Source organism: Plecotus auritus, assembly GCF_963455305.1.
Source record: "Plecotus auritus genome assembly, chromosome: 6".
Lineage (NCBI taxonomy): Eukaryota > Metazoa > Chordata > Mammalia > Chiroptera > Vespertilionidae > Plecotus > Plecotus auritus.
In genome coordinates, this window is record NC_137773.1 from 176,498,518 (window position 1) to 176,513,871 (window position 15,354).

Sequence of the window (15,354 nt, forward strand, 5' to 3'; positions counted from 1 at the left end):
GCACCACCGGACACCCACAATTCTGAACTGCAGGCAAATACGTTAGTTTCATCCACGGGACAGAAGCAAAGGCCCCGAGTTACAGGTTTTCTTCATTTCCCTGTCAATGCCAGCAGAAAGCACAACCCTGCCGACCAACACTGGGAAGATGGGGACGCGCTCACCCGCGGGGCGTGGGCAGCCCTCCCCATCGCTAACGCACACCGCACACCGCGGAGCTTAGTCCTCCTGAACCCTGAGGGTTCTCTGTGCCGGCTTCAGCCTCTGCAGCGGGCTGCTGCCCCGTGGGTGTGCCTGGGCCCCCAGCTCCTCAGCGCTCTCGCTCACGGGTGCTGCCCCCTGGAGGACTCTGGGCTGTGTCTCCTGAGCAGCGCGCAGAGCACGCCTCCTCGTAAGGCTGCCTCCCAGCCACGAGGCTCCGAACTCAGGACGAGCCTGTGCTACCCCTTTACCGACCTCTGGCATTCAATCTCATCCCGCAGCCCCATTTCCATGATCTCACAGAGGTCCCCATGGCCCCTTCTCCAGCCTCTTTAGGTTGGTTATAACGGGTCCAAATGGCCATCCATCCGTCACTCACTAAGCATTTATCACGTGCCAGCCACTGTTTGAGGACCTGAGTATACAGAGGTGGACAGGAAGATAACACCTCTGTCTCATGCAGCTTCCATCGCATTCAGCCCCTGCCCGTCTATTTGATACCACGACGCCGCCCTGCCCCGATCCACATGAAGAATGTGAGCAGCTCTGGGCCCAAAGCTGTCTCTCATCTGCTGAACTGACTGTAACCTCTCACCTGTGATGCCTCTTTGAGAAACTGTAAGCAATTAATTGCACCGAACTCTCCAGGGGTCCTCAAACTTTTTAAACAGGGGGCCAGGTCACTGTCCCTCAGACCGTTGGAGGGCCGGACTATAGTTTAAAAAAAAAACTATGAACAAATTCCTATGCGCACTGCGGGCCCGGGACGCGTCGGCTGCTAAGCAGGACAGGCAGCGGCACCCGGTGGGCCGGATAAATGTCCTCGGCGGGCCGCATGTGGCCCGCGGGCCGTAGTTTGAGGACCCCTGCGTCTAGCCCCACAAATACAACCAGCCACCTCCTTTAGGCTTTGATCTGTTCCCATTCCTCCTCTTCCTTTTCCTTTTCCTCTTTAGCAATAAGCTTCCCACCTGTCAAGTCTGACCTTGGTCACTAGGACACCTTATGCTGAGGCCTGGGGGGAAGGGAGCTGCCAGGCCTGGCCAGGAGCCAAGCGTAAACAATAGGACCCTACACCCTCACAGTGGCTCTGCCACGCTGCGCCCTCACCAGATGGTACTTTAAGTCTGGATACCAGGGCACCCCACTGCGTCCCTGTATCCTGCTCAAACCAAGCATACTCTCTTTTTGGCACCTCTCCTGGTGCACGGCTAGCCTAACCGTGTGTTCTCATCACCGGGCCACTGGCCCTCATTTTCAATGCACTTGAAATGCTATTTTCTAGGAACCTTATCTCAACTTAATAAGGTGGTGTAATAAAAAACTCATTTTTGTTTTTAATTTATTTCTTTATGCTTCCCTATATTTTCCGTAAGAAATGTAAATTTCTTCTATTGTCATAAATACACATAGTAAACATCGTTAAAACAAATTACTCATGCCTGATACATGTCTTTCACTTCCTTCTTCCCCTTCCACCCCAGATTTCCCTTTAAAAGAAAATATAAAGGAAGAAATAGGCACAAGCATTGAAACCTGCCTCCTAAAGCACAGCTCTACCCTCCCTGAGGCTCAGCGCTCCCGTGGGCAACACTTACTCCATCTCTCACCCACCCTGGCCTCAGCTGGCACGGGGCAGGAGTGCCTACGGGTGGGACCAGGCTGCCAGAAAAGCCTGAATGAACAAGCTGCCTCCCAGCCTGCCTGCCCCTCTGTCCGCCCGAGCATCCTCAGGACATTCTCAGGAGCCCAGAACCAACAGCACTGACGGAAACAGCTTGGCCCAGGACGGGGCTTCCTGGTCTACAGATAACTATGCTTCTGGGTGGACTGAGGGTGGGTTTCCGTAGTGAAACTTTTGACAATAGCAAGACTGAGTTGAATGGTGTTGAGAAGCCTGCTGGGCACACACAGGCCTCCACCCTCGGGTACCTTCCTGTCACCGATGAAAGCTTCTCTGACTGAGAAGCGTACAGAGTGCTTTTTGCTGGTCTGCCTCTGGCTGGGGTAACCCCAGTCTGGGGCAGAGCTGAGGGGGGTGGGTGTGGGGCCACTACCAGAGAGCTGGTCTTGACGATGGAGAAGATGCTGCCGAGAATCCCTGAGCAGATGAGCAGCTCTTTCTGCTGCCGCAGGTGCAGGTGGATGTGATGGAGAACCACGGGAAGCAGGATGCGGCGGGATTCTGGGAGAGAAAACACAAAGGTGAAAGAGTCCCTCAGCGGGAAGCAGCCGCTGCTGGAAGCCAGTGGCAGGCGGGGCTGGGGCTGGGGCTGAGCTTGAGGCCACGCCCTCCCCTTGTGCAGGCCTAGAACCCACTTCTAGTGTCTTCTAGTTTAAGACATCCCCCAGCGTTATCCTTCCCCCTCTCTCGTCTTTCTCTGGTCAAGACTCCGTATCTGCGGCCCTGTGTGCAGGGTGAGTGTGATGAAAGCCCCTTAACGACTAGACTCCAAAGTAAAGGCTTAGCGTACCGTGAGAATGCCAGTGAAATGCCACTCCAGTTCCACGAGCTGCACTGACTGAGCCTGCGCACTTGACCGGATTGTGAACGGTCCCTCTTCAAGACGCCTGGCTGGGTGTCCTGGCACCACCACCCCCAGCATTTACCTGTGCAGCCACGAGCCTGCCTCGCTGCCCCTCAGGCTGTGGGATGATAGGTGTGACCACAGCAAGAACAGGACTTCTGTCACAAGCCTTTGGTAATTAGCTGACCCTTATCACCAAGCCTACTTCTCCTGTCTCCTCATCATTACCCAAACAGCACAGGAAGGCTGCTCCATTAACCCGCTCTGAGACCTTCGGCAGCTCCAGCTCGCCTCTCCCTGCGGGCTCCCTCCCCCCATTAGCACTGTAGAACGAGGTGCTAATGGCCTCCTCTGCGTTTACTCACAGGTGTGATAGCACAAGTGTAAAGTGTTTCTGGGCCCTGCAGGTCCCACCAAGCCATTCAGTCAGATGATGAGTAACACAAAGGAGCCATAGCATTTTGGATTTATTGTTCATATTTCAACATAGTTAAGTGTTCCAGATGAAATTCAGAAAGAAAACCTCTGTCAGCCAAAGACAAATCACAGGACACACAGAGATTTGGGGACTGCCTTGACAAATACTTACTAGAATAGGTTCCAATAAAATGGACTGACAGCTATCCTAGGTTTAAAAAAACATGCTTGATGCCGGGCTGGGTGGCTCAGTGGTTGAGCATTGACCTATGAACCAGGAGGTCACAGTTTGATTTCTGATCAGGGCACATACCTGGGTTGTGGGCTCGATCCTCAATGTGGGGCATGCAGGAGGCAGCCAATCAATGATTCTCTCTCATCATTGATGTTTCTCTCTTTCTCTCTCCCTTCTCTGAAATCAATAAAAAATATATTTAAAAATAATAAAAAATAAGAAGATGCTTGGCTAAAAGAGAAGTTCACAATCTACCTTGTAGACCCAAATACCAACAAAGCAGGATATGAAACACCCAACAGCTGCTGCAGAAACAGTAGTTTTTTACTAGAATCTGCTGAAGATCAAACCAAGGTGCTCCGAGAACGTGCGTGCTGGTTAAAGGACCTCACTGGGAGGAACCCTGCTCCAGGGAAGACCTACGGCTCAGGCCTTCAATGGGGTGAGATGCAAATGAAAGCGCGGTGGTGGCTGGTCATCTCAAAACCCATCGCTTGTTACGAAGAGGGCGGGCGCCGAAGCTAAGAAGGAAGCCCCTGCCCCCCGCAAAGCCGAAGCCAAAGCAAAGGCTTTGAAGGCAAAGAAAGCAGCGCTGAAAGGTGTCCACAGCCACACAAAGAAGGTCTGCACGTCGCCCACCTTCCGACGGCCAGACACTCGGCCCCGAAGGCCGCCTCAACATCCTCGGCAGGGCAGCGCCAGGAGAAACCAGCCTGCCCGCTGTGCCACCATCACATCCCCCGACCACCGAGTCAGCATGGAGAAGACAGAAGACAAGACACTGCGTCCTTGTGGACGTCAAGGCCAACAAGCACCAGGTCAAACAGGCTGCGAAGAAGCTCGATGACACTGATGTGGCCAAGGTCAACGCCTGATCAGGCCTGATGGAGGAAGAAGGCATATGTTCGACTGGCTCCTGACCATGATGCTTTGGATGTTGCCAACAAAATTGGGATCATCTAAACTGAGTCCAGCTGCCTAATTCTAAATATAAAAATTTTATAATGAAAAAAAAAACCCCAACAACCCAATAAAGTTTTAGAACAAATTTTCTACGTGATTATGGGAGGAGCAAGCACATGCAAAAATATTAGAAGTGAAGTGTGTCAGTGAGAGCAGTCTGCTGTCCCCCTCCCCGATGCTGAGAAAGCATCGTTCTCAGCAGCACCCGAAGCTCCAGAGTGGCGGCGGCCTCAGGGACAGTGTCCAACCCACGGGTCAAACCTGCAGTCCCGCTGCTGGTGAAGAGAGCGTTTAACCTAAACAGACACTGAAAGAAAATCTGCTTTGCTGGGTGGCAGCTTTACGTCAGCAACCCGCCACGCTGCGAGCTCGTTTAAAGAGAACCCTCGTTTAGTATTGCAAATGTGTGCAGCACTGGGCTGTGAGATTACTGCTGCTCTATTTCTGAAGTCAAACCAAGTTTTTATTTCCAAAAACTCTCACTATAAAAATGCAGTAATTGTTTTGCTAGCATTTCAGACGGTCCCTGTGCCCTACAAGTTTCTCCTATGCTTGTGCTATTCTGCTTCAAGGATCAGGCTCACATTGACCTTAACATCTGGCCCCTGAGGACTTGGTACCACTGCAAGCTGGTCTCTAGGAATACATTGTGAGTGAGGCAGTAGTCCCTATGTCTTGACTGCATTCTCGAACTTAAAGGTTTTTATTACCAAAAATTATAATTGTAGTTTACCAAAAAGACTGCATCTAAGGGCTCCTGGCTTCTTACGTGATGGCTGATAAAACTGACCCTGTGACCGCCACGTGGCTAGCACCCTGAACAGGTGACTCTGACTCTCATCCCAACTTGACGAACCTGAGAAAGAAAACAGGCGGCTGTCCACAGTCCTGGCGATGGACTGCAGCTTCACCACATCCATTGACTGCCCGATGTGCACGGTGCTGGGCATGCTCCCCAGGGTCCCTCTCACGAACTCTGCCACCTCCTGCACGGTGAACATTTGCAGCAGCTCATCGAAAATGGTGGGGAAGGAATTGAGGAGTGCGGCCTGCAGAAGCAAGGGAAGCTGTGGTTAGCTCAGAGGCAGCGTGTTTCTATCACGCATGCTCAGACACAGATACAAGGCGGTGAGAGGATGAGAAGGCGTTGCAGGCCCTGTTGTGGGTGGGCTCCTCCCTGGCCTTTCGCTCCAATGTCAGGAGGGAAGTAAGAGCATCATCCCCATCTTACAGATGAGAAAACGGAGGATGAGGCAGTAACTCACCCAAGGTTCTGTGGCAGGTAAGTGGTAAAGCTGGGACATGGAGCAGGGAGAACCAAAATGGAAATCAAAACTAGAGAACTGATGGGGCCAGACCATTGAAGCTTTCATAACTTGCCAGGGCATTTGCTGGCAAGAGAAGGGAATATAAAATGAAATCAGCTCAACATGGCTTAATATCCATAGCTGTTTTTGCTTATAAAATGGATTTAAATGTCTGACTCTGTCTCTATGATCTGCGCTTGACCTTTCAATTGTGGCCCCTAACTCCAGCCAGGAGCCTCTCAAGGAGAGCGTGGCGGAGAGGGCTGAGCACCTGCACGCAGCACTCACTGAACTCTGCTCAGAGCCGTGCAGCCAGCAGACCGGCTGAGAGCTGGACCATTTTCCCAGAATAGAGACATTTATTTGAAACCACGGAATATGGACATTATTTCCTTCATATGTGATGCCTGGTGGTCTCAAGGGTAAATCCAAAGGATGAAGAATGCATGGACTTATTCATGAACTCTTGAGGACTTTCGATGATGTTGGCATAGAGTTCAGTGACCTAGATGGCCGGGGGAGTGTGCGTTCTTGGAGACTTCTCTTCTAGAATCTCAGCTGTGGAAGACCCAGGAGGTGGCCTCTTGAGTACAATCTGATGATAATTCCAGAGCCTCCGGGAGGCAGAATAGTGTAGGAGACAGGCAGTGCATTTTGGAATTAGACAGACATGAGTTCCAATCCCAGCTTTACCACTTATCTGCCACAGAACCTTGGGTGAGTTACTGCCTAATCCTCAGTTTTCTCATCTGTAAAATGGGGATGATGCTATTACTTATCTCCTGACATGGGTCTGAGGAAAAAAATTAGGTGTATAAGTTTGTTTCTAGTAGGATGCCTGGCACACGGTAGGCTTTCAGTAAACACTGGCTCTCATTCTTCTCTCTTCTACATGCAGGTAGCACGAAGGAGGCTTCCCGCTTCTCAGTCCTCTTACACAATTCACCCAGGACGTTCAAAGGGGAACGGAACATCGCCGAGAGACAGAAGGTGAGAGTGCACGCCTCCCACGGGGCAGGTAGGGCAGGGAGGCTGTTTCTCCTGACTGACCATCAGACAGTAGACACTGGTCTAGAGGGAGTGGGAGTTTATGCCACTGGGACACAGGTCTGCCATGCTGCAGTCTATGCTCGGGCAACCAATCGATGTGTCTTCTCACCTCTCTCTCTCTCTCTGTCTCTCACCCTCTTTCTCTCCCTCTCCCTCCCTCCCTTCCACTCTCTCTAAGAAAATCAATGGAAAAAATAACCTTGGATGAGGATTAACAACAACAAAACGATGACGACAAGTAAATGAAGAGGACTCCTGAGAACAAAGCTGTGCTCCTCTGCCGTAAGCCACTGGGAGTTTTATATCTGGCAGCTGGACCACAGCTGGCTTTGAAGTAAAAGCCACTTTCCGTCCTAGTAGGTACTTTCTTGTAAACCACCCCTTACCCAACACACAGGGGCCTGGCAAGAGTTCTGTGACTCCGGAAGCCAGAGGACAAAGAGATCACCGGCTAAGACAGACAAGAATCCGCATCAACGCCCCGCTGCGGCCCACAGACCTGAGTGAACAGGAGGGTCTCCGAGTTTCTGCTGTCCAGACTGAGAACAAACCGGATGGAGTGGAAAAGCTCTTGGATGCTGGACCGGAACTGCTCCTCTTCCATTCCACACGTGGCTCTCGAGTACAGGATCCTGGACTGCACGATGAACTTGAAAAGGTACTCCAAGGCCTGGAGGCGTGGGAACAGAAGGGATGGGAAGGTGTTAAAGACAGTCAGGAACTAACACAGCAGGGAATGAAGGGAAAGGAACAGCGAATTCTACACTAAAGTCAGGGGATGGACAATTCCAACTTGGAGACAAGCACGTGTTTTTTGTTATTTTTACTTTTCTCGAAGTCAGCCAGTACGTTACCCGCATGGCTTCCTGGATGTGGTCCTGCCGAATCAGTTCTGCCGAGCAGTCCATGTACCACTTCAAACAGCGGATGAGCTCCCTGGGGGAGAGAGCAGTCCCCGAAACCCCACTTTAGTCCACACGCAGCGCAGCCAGCAATGTTTTCAGCCCCGCATCAGCCACTCAGGAAGTAACACCTGCTGCTGAGCTGTCGGAGCGATGTGCCCAATGCAGCTGGGGGATCCTCGGATTATCTGAGAGCAGCCACACTCCCAGCCCATAAAGAGGTGCCACATTGCAATTAGCAATTACAATCACTCTTTATCACTCTCCCTGACACACGTTTCTTCTTTGATTACGAGAAAGTTTTCCCAAAGTCTTGGACCGTCTGTGTATTTTTGTTTTGTCTAAAACTGCTGTGTCTCTACAACAGACAGCCATGACTAGTAAATCGTAGGCTCCGAATAAAGGTGCAGAGTCCCGTGTGCCCCTCCTCGCTCGACCTTCATCCCATCTATCTATGTCCTTCGGAACCAGGTCAGCGGAGTGAAACAGGATTACAGGCCTGCACGTTTACATGGCAACGGAGCACAGAGGTCAAGAGTACAGGCCCTGGGGAGACAGCAGGGCTCACCTCAGAGCCCATCAGCTTCTAACTCGGTCTCCTGGGGCAGGTTATTGGATCCCTCTGTGCTGCACTCTCTTCATTAAAATACGGAGAAAACACCGTACATCTCGAAGTCATCGGGAATGCTAATGAGGCGACACGTGTCCAAGACATGGCACAGTGCCTGCTCTCCCAAGTGACACAAAGTGTCAGAGGTCCAGCGACTCCACGGCCTCACTACCCTTGGGTCTTACTCATATTGTTGCCAAATTGTGCTAATTCCTTCCATAGAAAAAGCAAGACTTATTTTTTGCAGCTGTAACACCTATGGAGAAACTATGGTTTAAAATGTCAGCTGAAAACCCACAGCAGCTTTTTTTTTGCAGAAATAGGGAAAAAATTTCATATGGAATCTCAAGGAACCCCAAATAGCCAAAACAATCTTGAAAAAGAACCAATTTAGAAAACGAACACTTCCTGATTTGAAAACTTAGTACAAAGTTGTAGTGATCAAAACAGTATGGTACTGGCATAAAGAGAGACATCTACACCAATAGAATAAATGGCTCAGAAATATACCCTTGCGTATATGTGGTCAAATTATTTTCAACAAGGAAGCCAAGACCATTCAATGGGGGAAAGAATAGTCTTTTCAACAATCTATTTTAGAAAAACTGGATATCTTCATGCAAAAGGATGAAGTTGAACTCTTATGTTGTACAATAAACAAAAATTAACTCAAAATGGATCAAAGACCTACATGTAAGAGCTAAAACTTTAAACTCCTAGACAAAAACATAGGGGTAAAGCTTAATTACATTAGACTTAGTAATCATTTCTTGGGTCTAACATCAAAAGCACAGGAAACAAAATAAAAAACAGATAAACTGGTTTACAACAAAATTGAAAATGTCTGTGCATCAATGAACACAAGCAACAGAGTGAAAGGCAATGGGAGAAATCTCTGCAAATTCCATACCCAACAGGGGTTAGTATCCACAATATATAAAGAACTCCCACAGCTCAACAACAAAAACCAAACCACCTGATTCAAAAACGGGAAAAGGACTTGAAAGCCTTTTCTCCAAATGGTCAATAAGCATGTGAAGAGATGCTCACATCACTAATTGTGAAAAAAACCACAGTGCGATTCCACCTCACAACCTTTAGAAAGGCTCCTATAACCCCCCCTCCCCCCACCCCAAAAAAAGAAAACCAAACAGACAGAAAACAGCAAGTGTGACAAGGATGTGGAGATACTGGAACCCTTGTGCACCGCTGGCGGGAGTGTGAAATGGTGCAGCCACCATGGAAAACAGCACGTGGTTCTTCAATGACGGCTAAAAGGTCAGGCGACCTTTTCCTGAGCCTCTTTCTATTCAAACACAAGCCCCAATAACGATGCCAGACGGAACTTACTTGTATGCCAAGGCTCCAGCGAAGTGCTTCTGGATGTACGTGTCCATTACAGGCCGGAAGTGGAAATACTTGATGTCTCTGAGCAGGTTGATGATGAACACCTGGCGGAGATACCAGGTTCACCGGAGGCCTCATACCTATCCCCCGCACTAACCAGAACTCTTGCTTCTTCAAGGAATGGCAAACTGTCAGTGTCTTATCTGGTGCTCCCCATGGGTGGTGAACGTGTGGCTTCCATCCCGAGTCTGAACTGCTGTCTGTCTGCCCTGTTCTCACCTCTCCTGGACTCCCAGTCCGGACCTGGCTCCACTGTCCGTGCCTGTGTTACACCGAGCCTCTTCCTAACAATGCCGGGTGTACAACATGAACCAGGGAAGTCAAAGCAATACCTGTGCAGGTGGCATAAACACTAACACATCGCAAAACACTTGGAAGAAAGAGGGGAGAAAGGATTGTGCTTGGAGCCAAATCAGCCTATGAAAGGCTGCGCCCTTCAGAAGTGGGGCCGGCCGGCCAGGGCAGCGAGGAAAAAGAAAAGCCGGAGGGGCAACTGTGCAAGTGCCATTCTTGCCTCTGCCCTCATCTATCGGGTGGACTTGGAGCGTCCAGCGTCCTGTGGGGCTGGAGATGTTAAGCAAAGTGCACTAAACATCCTAACCCCTGTCCACTCTCACTAAGCAGCCGCCCAAATGACTTCCTAGAGGGAGGAAGTGTGATGCTGAGACCAGCACGAGTGAGTCTCTGCTCCTCCTGGTGCTCACAGCCACATCCGCACGTGGAGAAATGGACCACCTGCTTCCCCGTAGTTGGCTCGGGGCCCTTGGGTGGTGCAGGCCACTATTTCAGGGCCAGGCAACGCTGCAGCTGTGATGAGACCGAGTGTCAGAGCCACAAGGCTGAGGCCTGAACCTGGCCACGCTGCATTCTGCCCATTTGATCTGTAGGTGTCTGCCTGGTCGGTGTTGGTCTTGGAGGGTACTCCTCCGTCCCTTTTCCACTGGAAGCATCCGGACCCGGTGCAGACTCACTCTAATAACTACTTCCCTCCTTTCAAAGGGACGCGGCGGTAAGAAGGAAGAGCCACGAAGGACAAGACTTACCAAAGACTGGAACACCAACAGGCCGTACTTCTCCGTGTTGTCATCCAAAATCACGAAGAGCGTGTCTAAGATGTCCTGCAGAAACTGCAAGAGCACAGACGTCAGGGCTCGGCTCCCGGGACCCTGTTCACAGGTCCAACTCCCAGGCACCAGTGCACTTACCTCCCCATAAACAAAGTCAAAGACCTAAGATCTCAAACCACCACTTACAAATAAGCTAACGGGTTAACGAGGCGGACGTGGGGTATTTGCCGACAGCCCAGAGGAAGAGAGAGGCGCTTCCTGTTGGGAAAGTGCTAAACTTGTAAGGAAAGAGCAAGTACCTAAAAACCCAGGGCATCCATAGAGGATAGTAATCTTTAAAAAAAAAAAAATGTTTTATTGATATTTTACAGAGAGGAAGGGAGAGGGATAGAGTTAGAAACATCAATGAGAGAGAAACATCGATCAGCTGCCTCCTGCACACCTCCTACTGGGGATATGCCCACAACCAAGGCACATGCCCCTGACCGGAATCGAACCTGGGACCCTTCAGTCCACAGGCCGACGCTCTATCCACTGAGCCAAACCGGCCAGGGCAAGGATAGCAATCCTAAAACCAAGACAAGCTATGTGATTCTAATGCCAAACTCATTTTGAGAAAAAGAGCTCACTTTCCTGGGACCTCAAAAGTTCAGCCGTCCCTCGCTCTCACTGGCCTAACTCCACACAGGACACTTGGGTGAGGATGTGGCAAGGGAGGCCTTACCCACAGAAACCATGTTCTGATGTAGAAGTTAGTGGCCCAGAGAGGGAGAATGCAGCCTGTGAGGACGGCACTGAGGGTAGAGGACCCGAAGCACTGCCTCTTGCTGCTGCTTGTTTTTAGGGCAGGCACCTTTCTGCCCGAGATGCAGGCCCCAAGGGAGAGAATACACACTTTGGGATGCCAGCAGTCTTCAAAATCAAAGCCAACGTTCTGTTGGTCAGAACTAATCCCGTGCTTACAATTTACTTCAAAAGGATATCAGGTGGGAGGTGTGGCTAGGGACTGGATGGGCAGGATTGGCCACGGGTTGGCCAGTGTTGGTGCGGGGTGCTGGGTACACGTAGGGCTCTTTATAATATTCTGTCTACTTCTGTGTAGGTGTGAAACTTCCAGTAGAAAGTAAAATGCCAGTGTGTTCTCCCACACTCTTTTCTGGCTGGCCCGAGACAAAGGATTGGTGCTGAAACCACACCTGCTGGCAGAACGTTCTCCTGTGAGGAACACAACCTGCTTAAAAGATCACGGACTCCCCTACTGCCTGTCTGTTCACTAGACGATACTGTGAATATGTTCAGAAGGAAAAAAGGCCCCGGGTATGAATTTATCTTAAGTTTCAAAAACCAGGATGAGCTTATTTGTTAAGAGATCTTTCTAAAATGTACGATACCCTGATCACATAATTAAAACAGAGCTCACACTCGACTTCGCAGAAGTGCGCAGAGGTGCACACTGTTCCTGGTTTGCAGGTGCGGGCTGTGTATTATGGAGTCAGCGGAGCTGGGAAAGGGGAGCAGAGACAGCACGTCGCTGATCTGAGACTGGTGACAACAGAGCCAAGATGCTCGTGGTGGACGGGCAGCCTCCTGAGGTTCCCTCTCTGTCCTACGTTCTGTTGCTCCTGCTCATCACCCAAAGCGCCCCCACTTCCTCAGTGGAGTTCAGTCCATTGTGGAGACCCCCCCTGTGGGGATTTCGCCAGCAGGAAGTGCCTGGGGGTTTCCTGAGCTAGAACCAGGGGGCCAACACTCGGCCCAGCGCGGAGGCGCCTGCAGACGGCTGGGGACGGCGGTCCCGCTGCTGCGTGCTTGGCCATCAGGTGGGACTGCCACAAAGGAACTGGGGAGAGCGGTGGAGGCAGAGCCTGAGGAAGTTGCCCTGCCATGGACGCTAAGTGAGAGACGGCAGAAGCAGAGCTGCAGGTTCACGGGGCAGATTTAGTTCTTCTAGACCAGTGGTCGGCAAACTGCGGCTCGCGAGCCACATGCGGCTCTTTGGCCCCTTGAGTGTGGCTCTTCCACAAAATACCACGTGCGGGTGCGCACGTAGAGTGCGATTGAAACTTCGTGGCCCATACTCAGAAGTCGATTTTTGGCTCTCAAAAGAAATTTCAGTCATTGTCCTGTTGATATTTGGCTCTGTTGACTGATGAGTTTGCCGACCACTGGTCTAGGCGATCAGGAGAGTCGAGCCGGAAAGCCCTCAGGCTGGGTGTGTGGTGAGAGGTTACAAAGTGAGGAAATGAGAGAGACCCCAGGAAGGTAAGGAGGCCTAAAGGAATGCAGGCGGCACAGAGCGCTGCACCGTTTCCGAGGGGAAGCCATACCTTAACGATCTCCTCTCCGCTGACGTGCCGCAGCCGCCCTAGGATGTCCATGATCCTGTCTGGAAAGGCCTTCCACTTCAGCAGAGCAAGGAGGTCCACTAGAAAGCAAGCCCGCAGGCGGTGAGCCCTGGCTAAGCCAAGGACAAGCAGCGCCCACTCTCCCAGACACGGACGGGGCGTCTAGGGAACAGAAATAGCTGTGAGCAGGGCCACAGCCTCTTCAGTGCTGACATCAAGGCCAAAGACACATCGTGAACTCTGGGTGTGCACTCTGGAGCTGCCAAAATCCAGGGAAAAACCCCAAAGGCTGCTACTGCCAGTGATTCCTTCAGCTTCGATGAAAAGGACCCCCCCACTGTGGCAGGACAGCCGTAATTCCCGTCTCCCTTAACACGTATCAGCAACGGAGGCTGGGGAGGGCCCCCTGCGGCGCCAGCACCTACCGTTCTGGGTGAGCTTGGTGGAGGAGAGCTGCGTGGAGATGAAGAAGGACTCTTTGGTACTGCGCTGGAAGATGAGGCTGGAGGGGATGTTAGGGCAGCCGTTGTAGTCCTCTTTGCAGCAGGGCAGGCCCAGGTACAAGGCGTGGTTGTTAAACGTGCTGTTCTCGTCACACTGCGGGCAGAAGCAGAGAACAGAGTACTTCCTGAACCACGCCACGTGTACACGTCAGGCCCCAGGGGGTTTCTGGTTGATGTTTGTGCTCTGTCCAGAAACTCCCCAGCATGGCTGACATGCCTTTTAAAAACACATATTTTTACTGATTTCAGAGAAGGAGAGAGAGAGAAACATCAATGATGAGAAACACTGATCGGCTGCTTTCTGCACGCCCCCCACTAAGATCGAGCCCACAACCCAGGCATGTGCCCTGACTGGGACTCGAACCGTGACCTCCTGGTTCCTAGGCTGGCGCTCAGCCACAGAGCCACACCTTGTACACGTAGAGCTCATGGATGTCATCGGAGAGAGTGGTCCCGTCATCCCGCATCAGGGGCGAGAATGCAAAGCCGAAGAGTTTCTTTTCCCCTTTGTCCTTGGCTGTAATCAGAGCCAAGTGTTAGCTGTTTTAGCCCGCACGTTGCTTTTACATTTCCAACACCCCCTGTGCTTATCACCTACGCTCTTTACTTCTTAGTCCCTTACTTTCATTTACATCGACCTGACTGCAGGAGCGGTGTGTCCACTGATATCCCAGGGCCCACACTATCTAGACCCAAACAGAGACAAAACTGCGGATCTTGATTAGCTAGAGGCTTTCCAAGAAGCAGTTTAATACACACACAGGAAACACCCAAAGGGAATGGCACTAGCAGTGACCCAGTGTCCAGGTCAGACACTAGGAGCAAATACCCAACCTCCTGGTGTTCTGCTGTTGTTTTATTGATTTCAGAGAGGAAGGGAGAGGGACCGAGAGATAGAAACATCAATGATGAGAGAGAATCATTGATCGGCTGTCTCCTGCACGCCCCCTACTGGGAATTGAGCCTGCAACCCGGGCATGTGCCCTGACCCGGGATCGAACCTGGGACCCTTCAGTCCACAGGCTGACGCTCTATCCAGTGAGCCACACCACCTAGGGCCAACCCCCTGGTTTTAAATCACTGTCCAGAGAACAGTCTCTGATGACATCCCATCTCTGAAATGGCCATTTCTTCACAACTCCTCGTTTTCTTGCCCCAATAATTAGGACCCTCTCAATTCTGTTCCAGGGTGGAAAGAGTTATATTCATATTCCCTAAGGAATGTGGGGATGGCCCACTCACTGGAACAATGCCTGAACTCGAAGCGCAGGTGGGAGCCGCGGAAGCGGTCGATGGGGATGGGCAGCTTGACGATCTCTCCCCAGCGAGGACTGTTACTGTGGTAGAGGACGAACGAGTGGTAGGAGCTTCTGTTTGGCTCTCCTGAACCCAAGCTGATGCAATCCTGGAAGGGAGACGCAAACAAGGTGTCATTTCCTGGAGGGCCCTCGATGTCTCTGCCTCGAGGACCCTGTCTCGTGCAGGTCTATTTCCCGGCCAGGCGGAATGTGTAAGACCAGGAACTGCCTCGGCCAAATTCAACGCCTTCGGAAACAACTGTGTGGACGGTACAAGGACTCGCACCGTGCTCGCTTTCCGGGGGCAGAGGTCACACGCACCGCAATAAACGGGAGCGCCGAGTTGGTACCTGATTCCCGGAGGTGCGTCCCGCATCCTTACTGAGAAAGGAAACTGTGGACTCCGTGGGAGAATTAAACTGTGCGTGGCACACGGCCAGGTCAGGAAGAATGAAATGCTAACGTGGAGGGAGCTGGTTTCCTAACCGCCCTTGCCCGCGCTGTGCTGGCACCGTAGGTTG

At 51.4% G+C, this 15,354-nt stretch overlaps 1 protein-coding gene across 7 annotated transcripts in view; it reads right to left on the reverse strand.

The window, feature by feature from the left end:
• The window catches only part of DOCK3 (dedicator of cytokinesis 3), a 194,701-nt gene that overhangs the window by 46,322 nt on the left and 133,025 nt on the right, over nucleotides 1-15,354 (reverse strand). For all 7 annotated transcript variants that reach the window (XM_080671830.1, XM_080671836.1, XM_080671834.1 and 4 more), the window contains exons 16-25: nucleotides 14,778-14,940; nucleotides 13,946-14,052; nucleotides 13,458-13,629; nucleotides 13,015-13,112; nucleotides 10,664-10,747; nucleotides 9,564-9,664; nucleotides 7,556-7,637; nucleotides 7,201-7,371; nucleotides 5,201-5,393; nucleotides 2,259-2,386 (exon numbers count right to left, since the gene is read on the reverse strand). In XM_080671830.1, coding sequence (XP_080527956.1) covers nucleotides 2,259-2,386; nucleotides 5,201-5,393; nucleotides 7,201-7,371; nucleotides 7,556-7,637; nucleotides 9,564-9,664; nucleotides 10,664-10,747; nucleotides 13,015-13,112; nucleotides 13,458-13,629; nucleotides 13,946-14,052; nucleotides 14,778-14,940 — 1,299 coding nt within the window. The remainder of the gene's footprint in view (nucleotides 1-2,258; nucleotides 2,387-5,200; nucleotides 5,394-7,200; nucleotides 7,372-7,555; nucleotides 7,638-9,563; nucleotides 9,665-10,663; nucleotides 10,748-13,014; nucleotides 13,113-13,457; nucleotides 13,630-13,945; nucleotides 14,053-14,777; nucleotides 14,941-15,354) is intronic.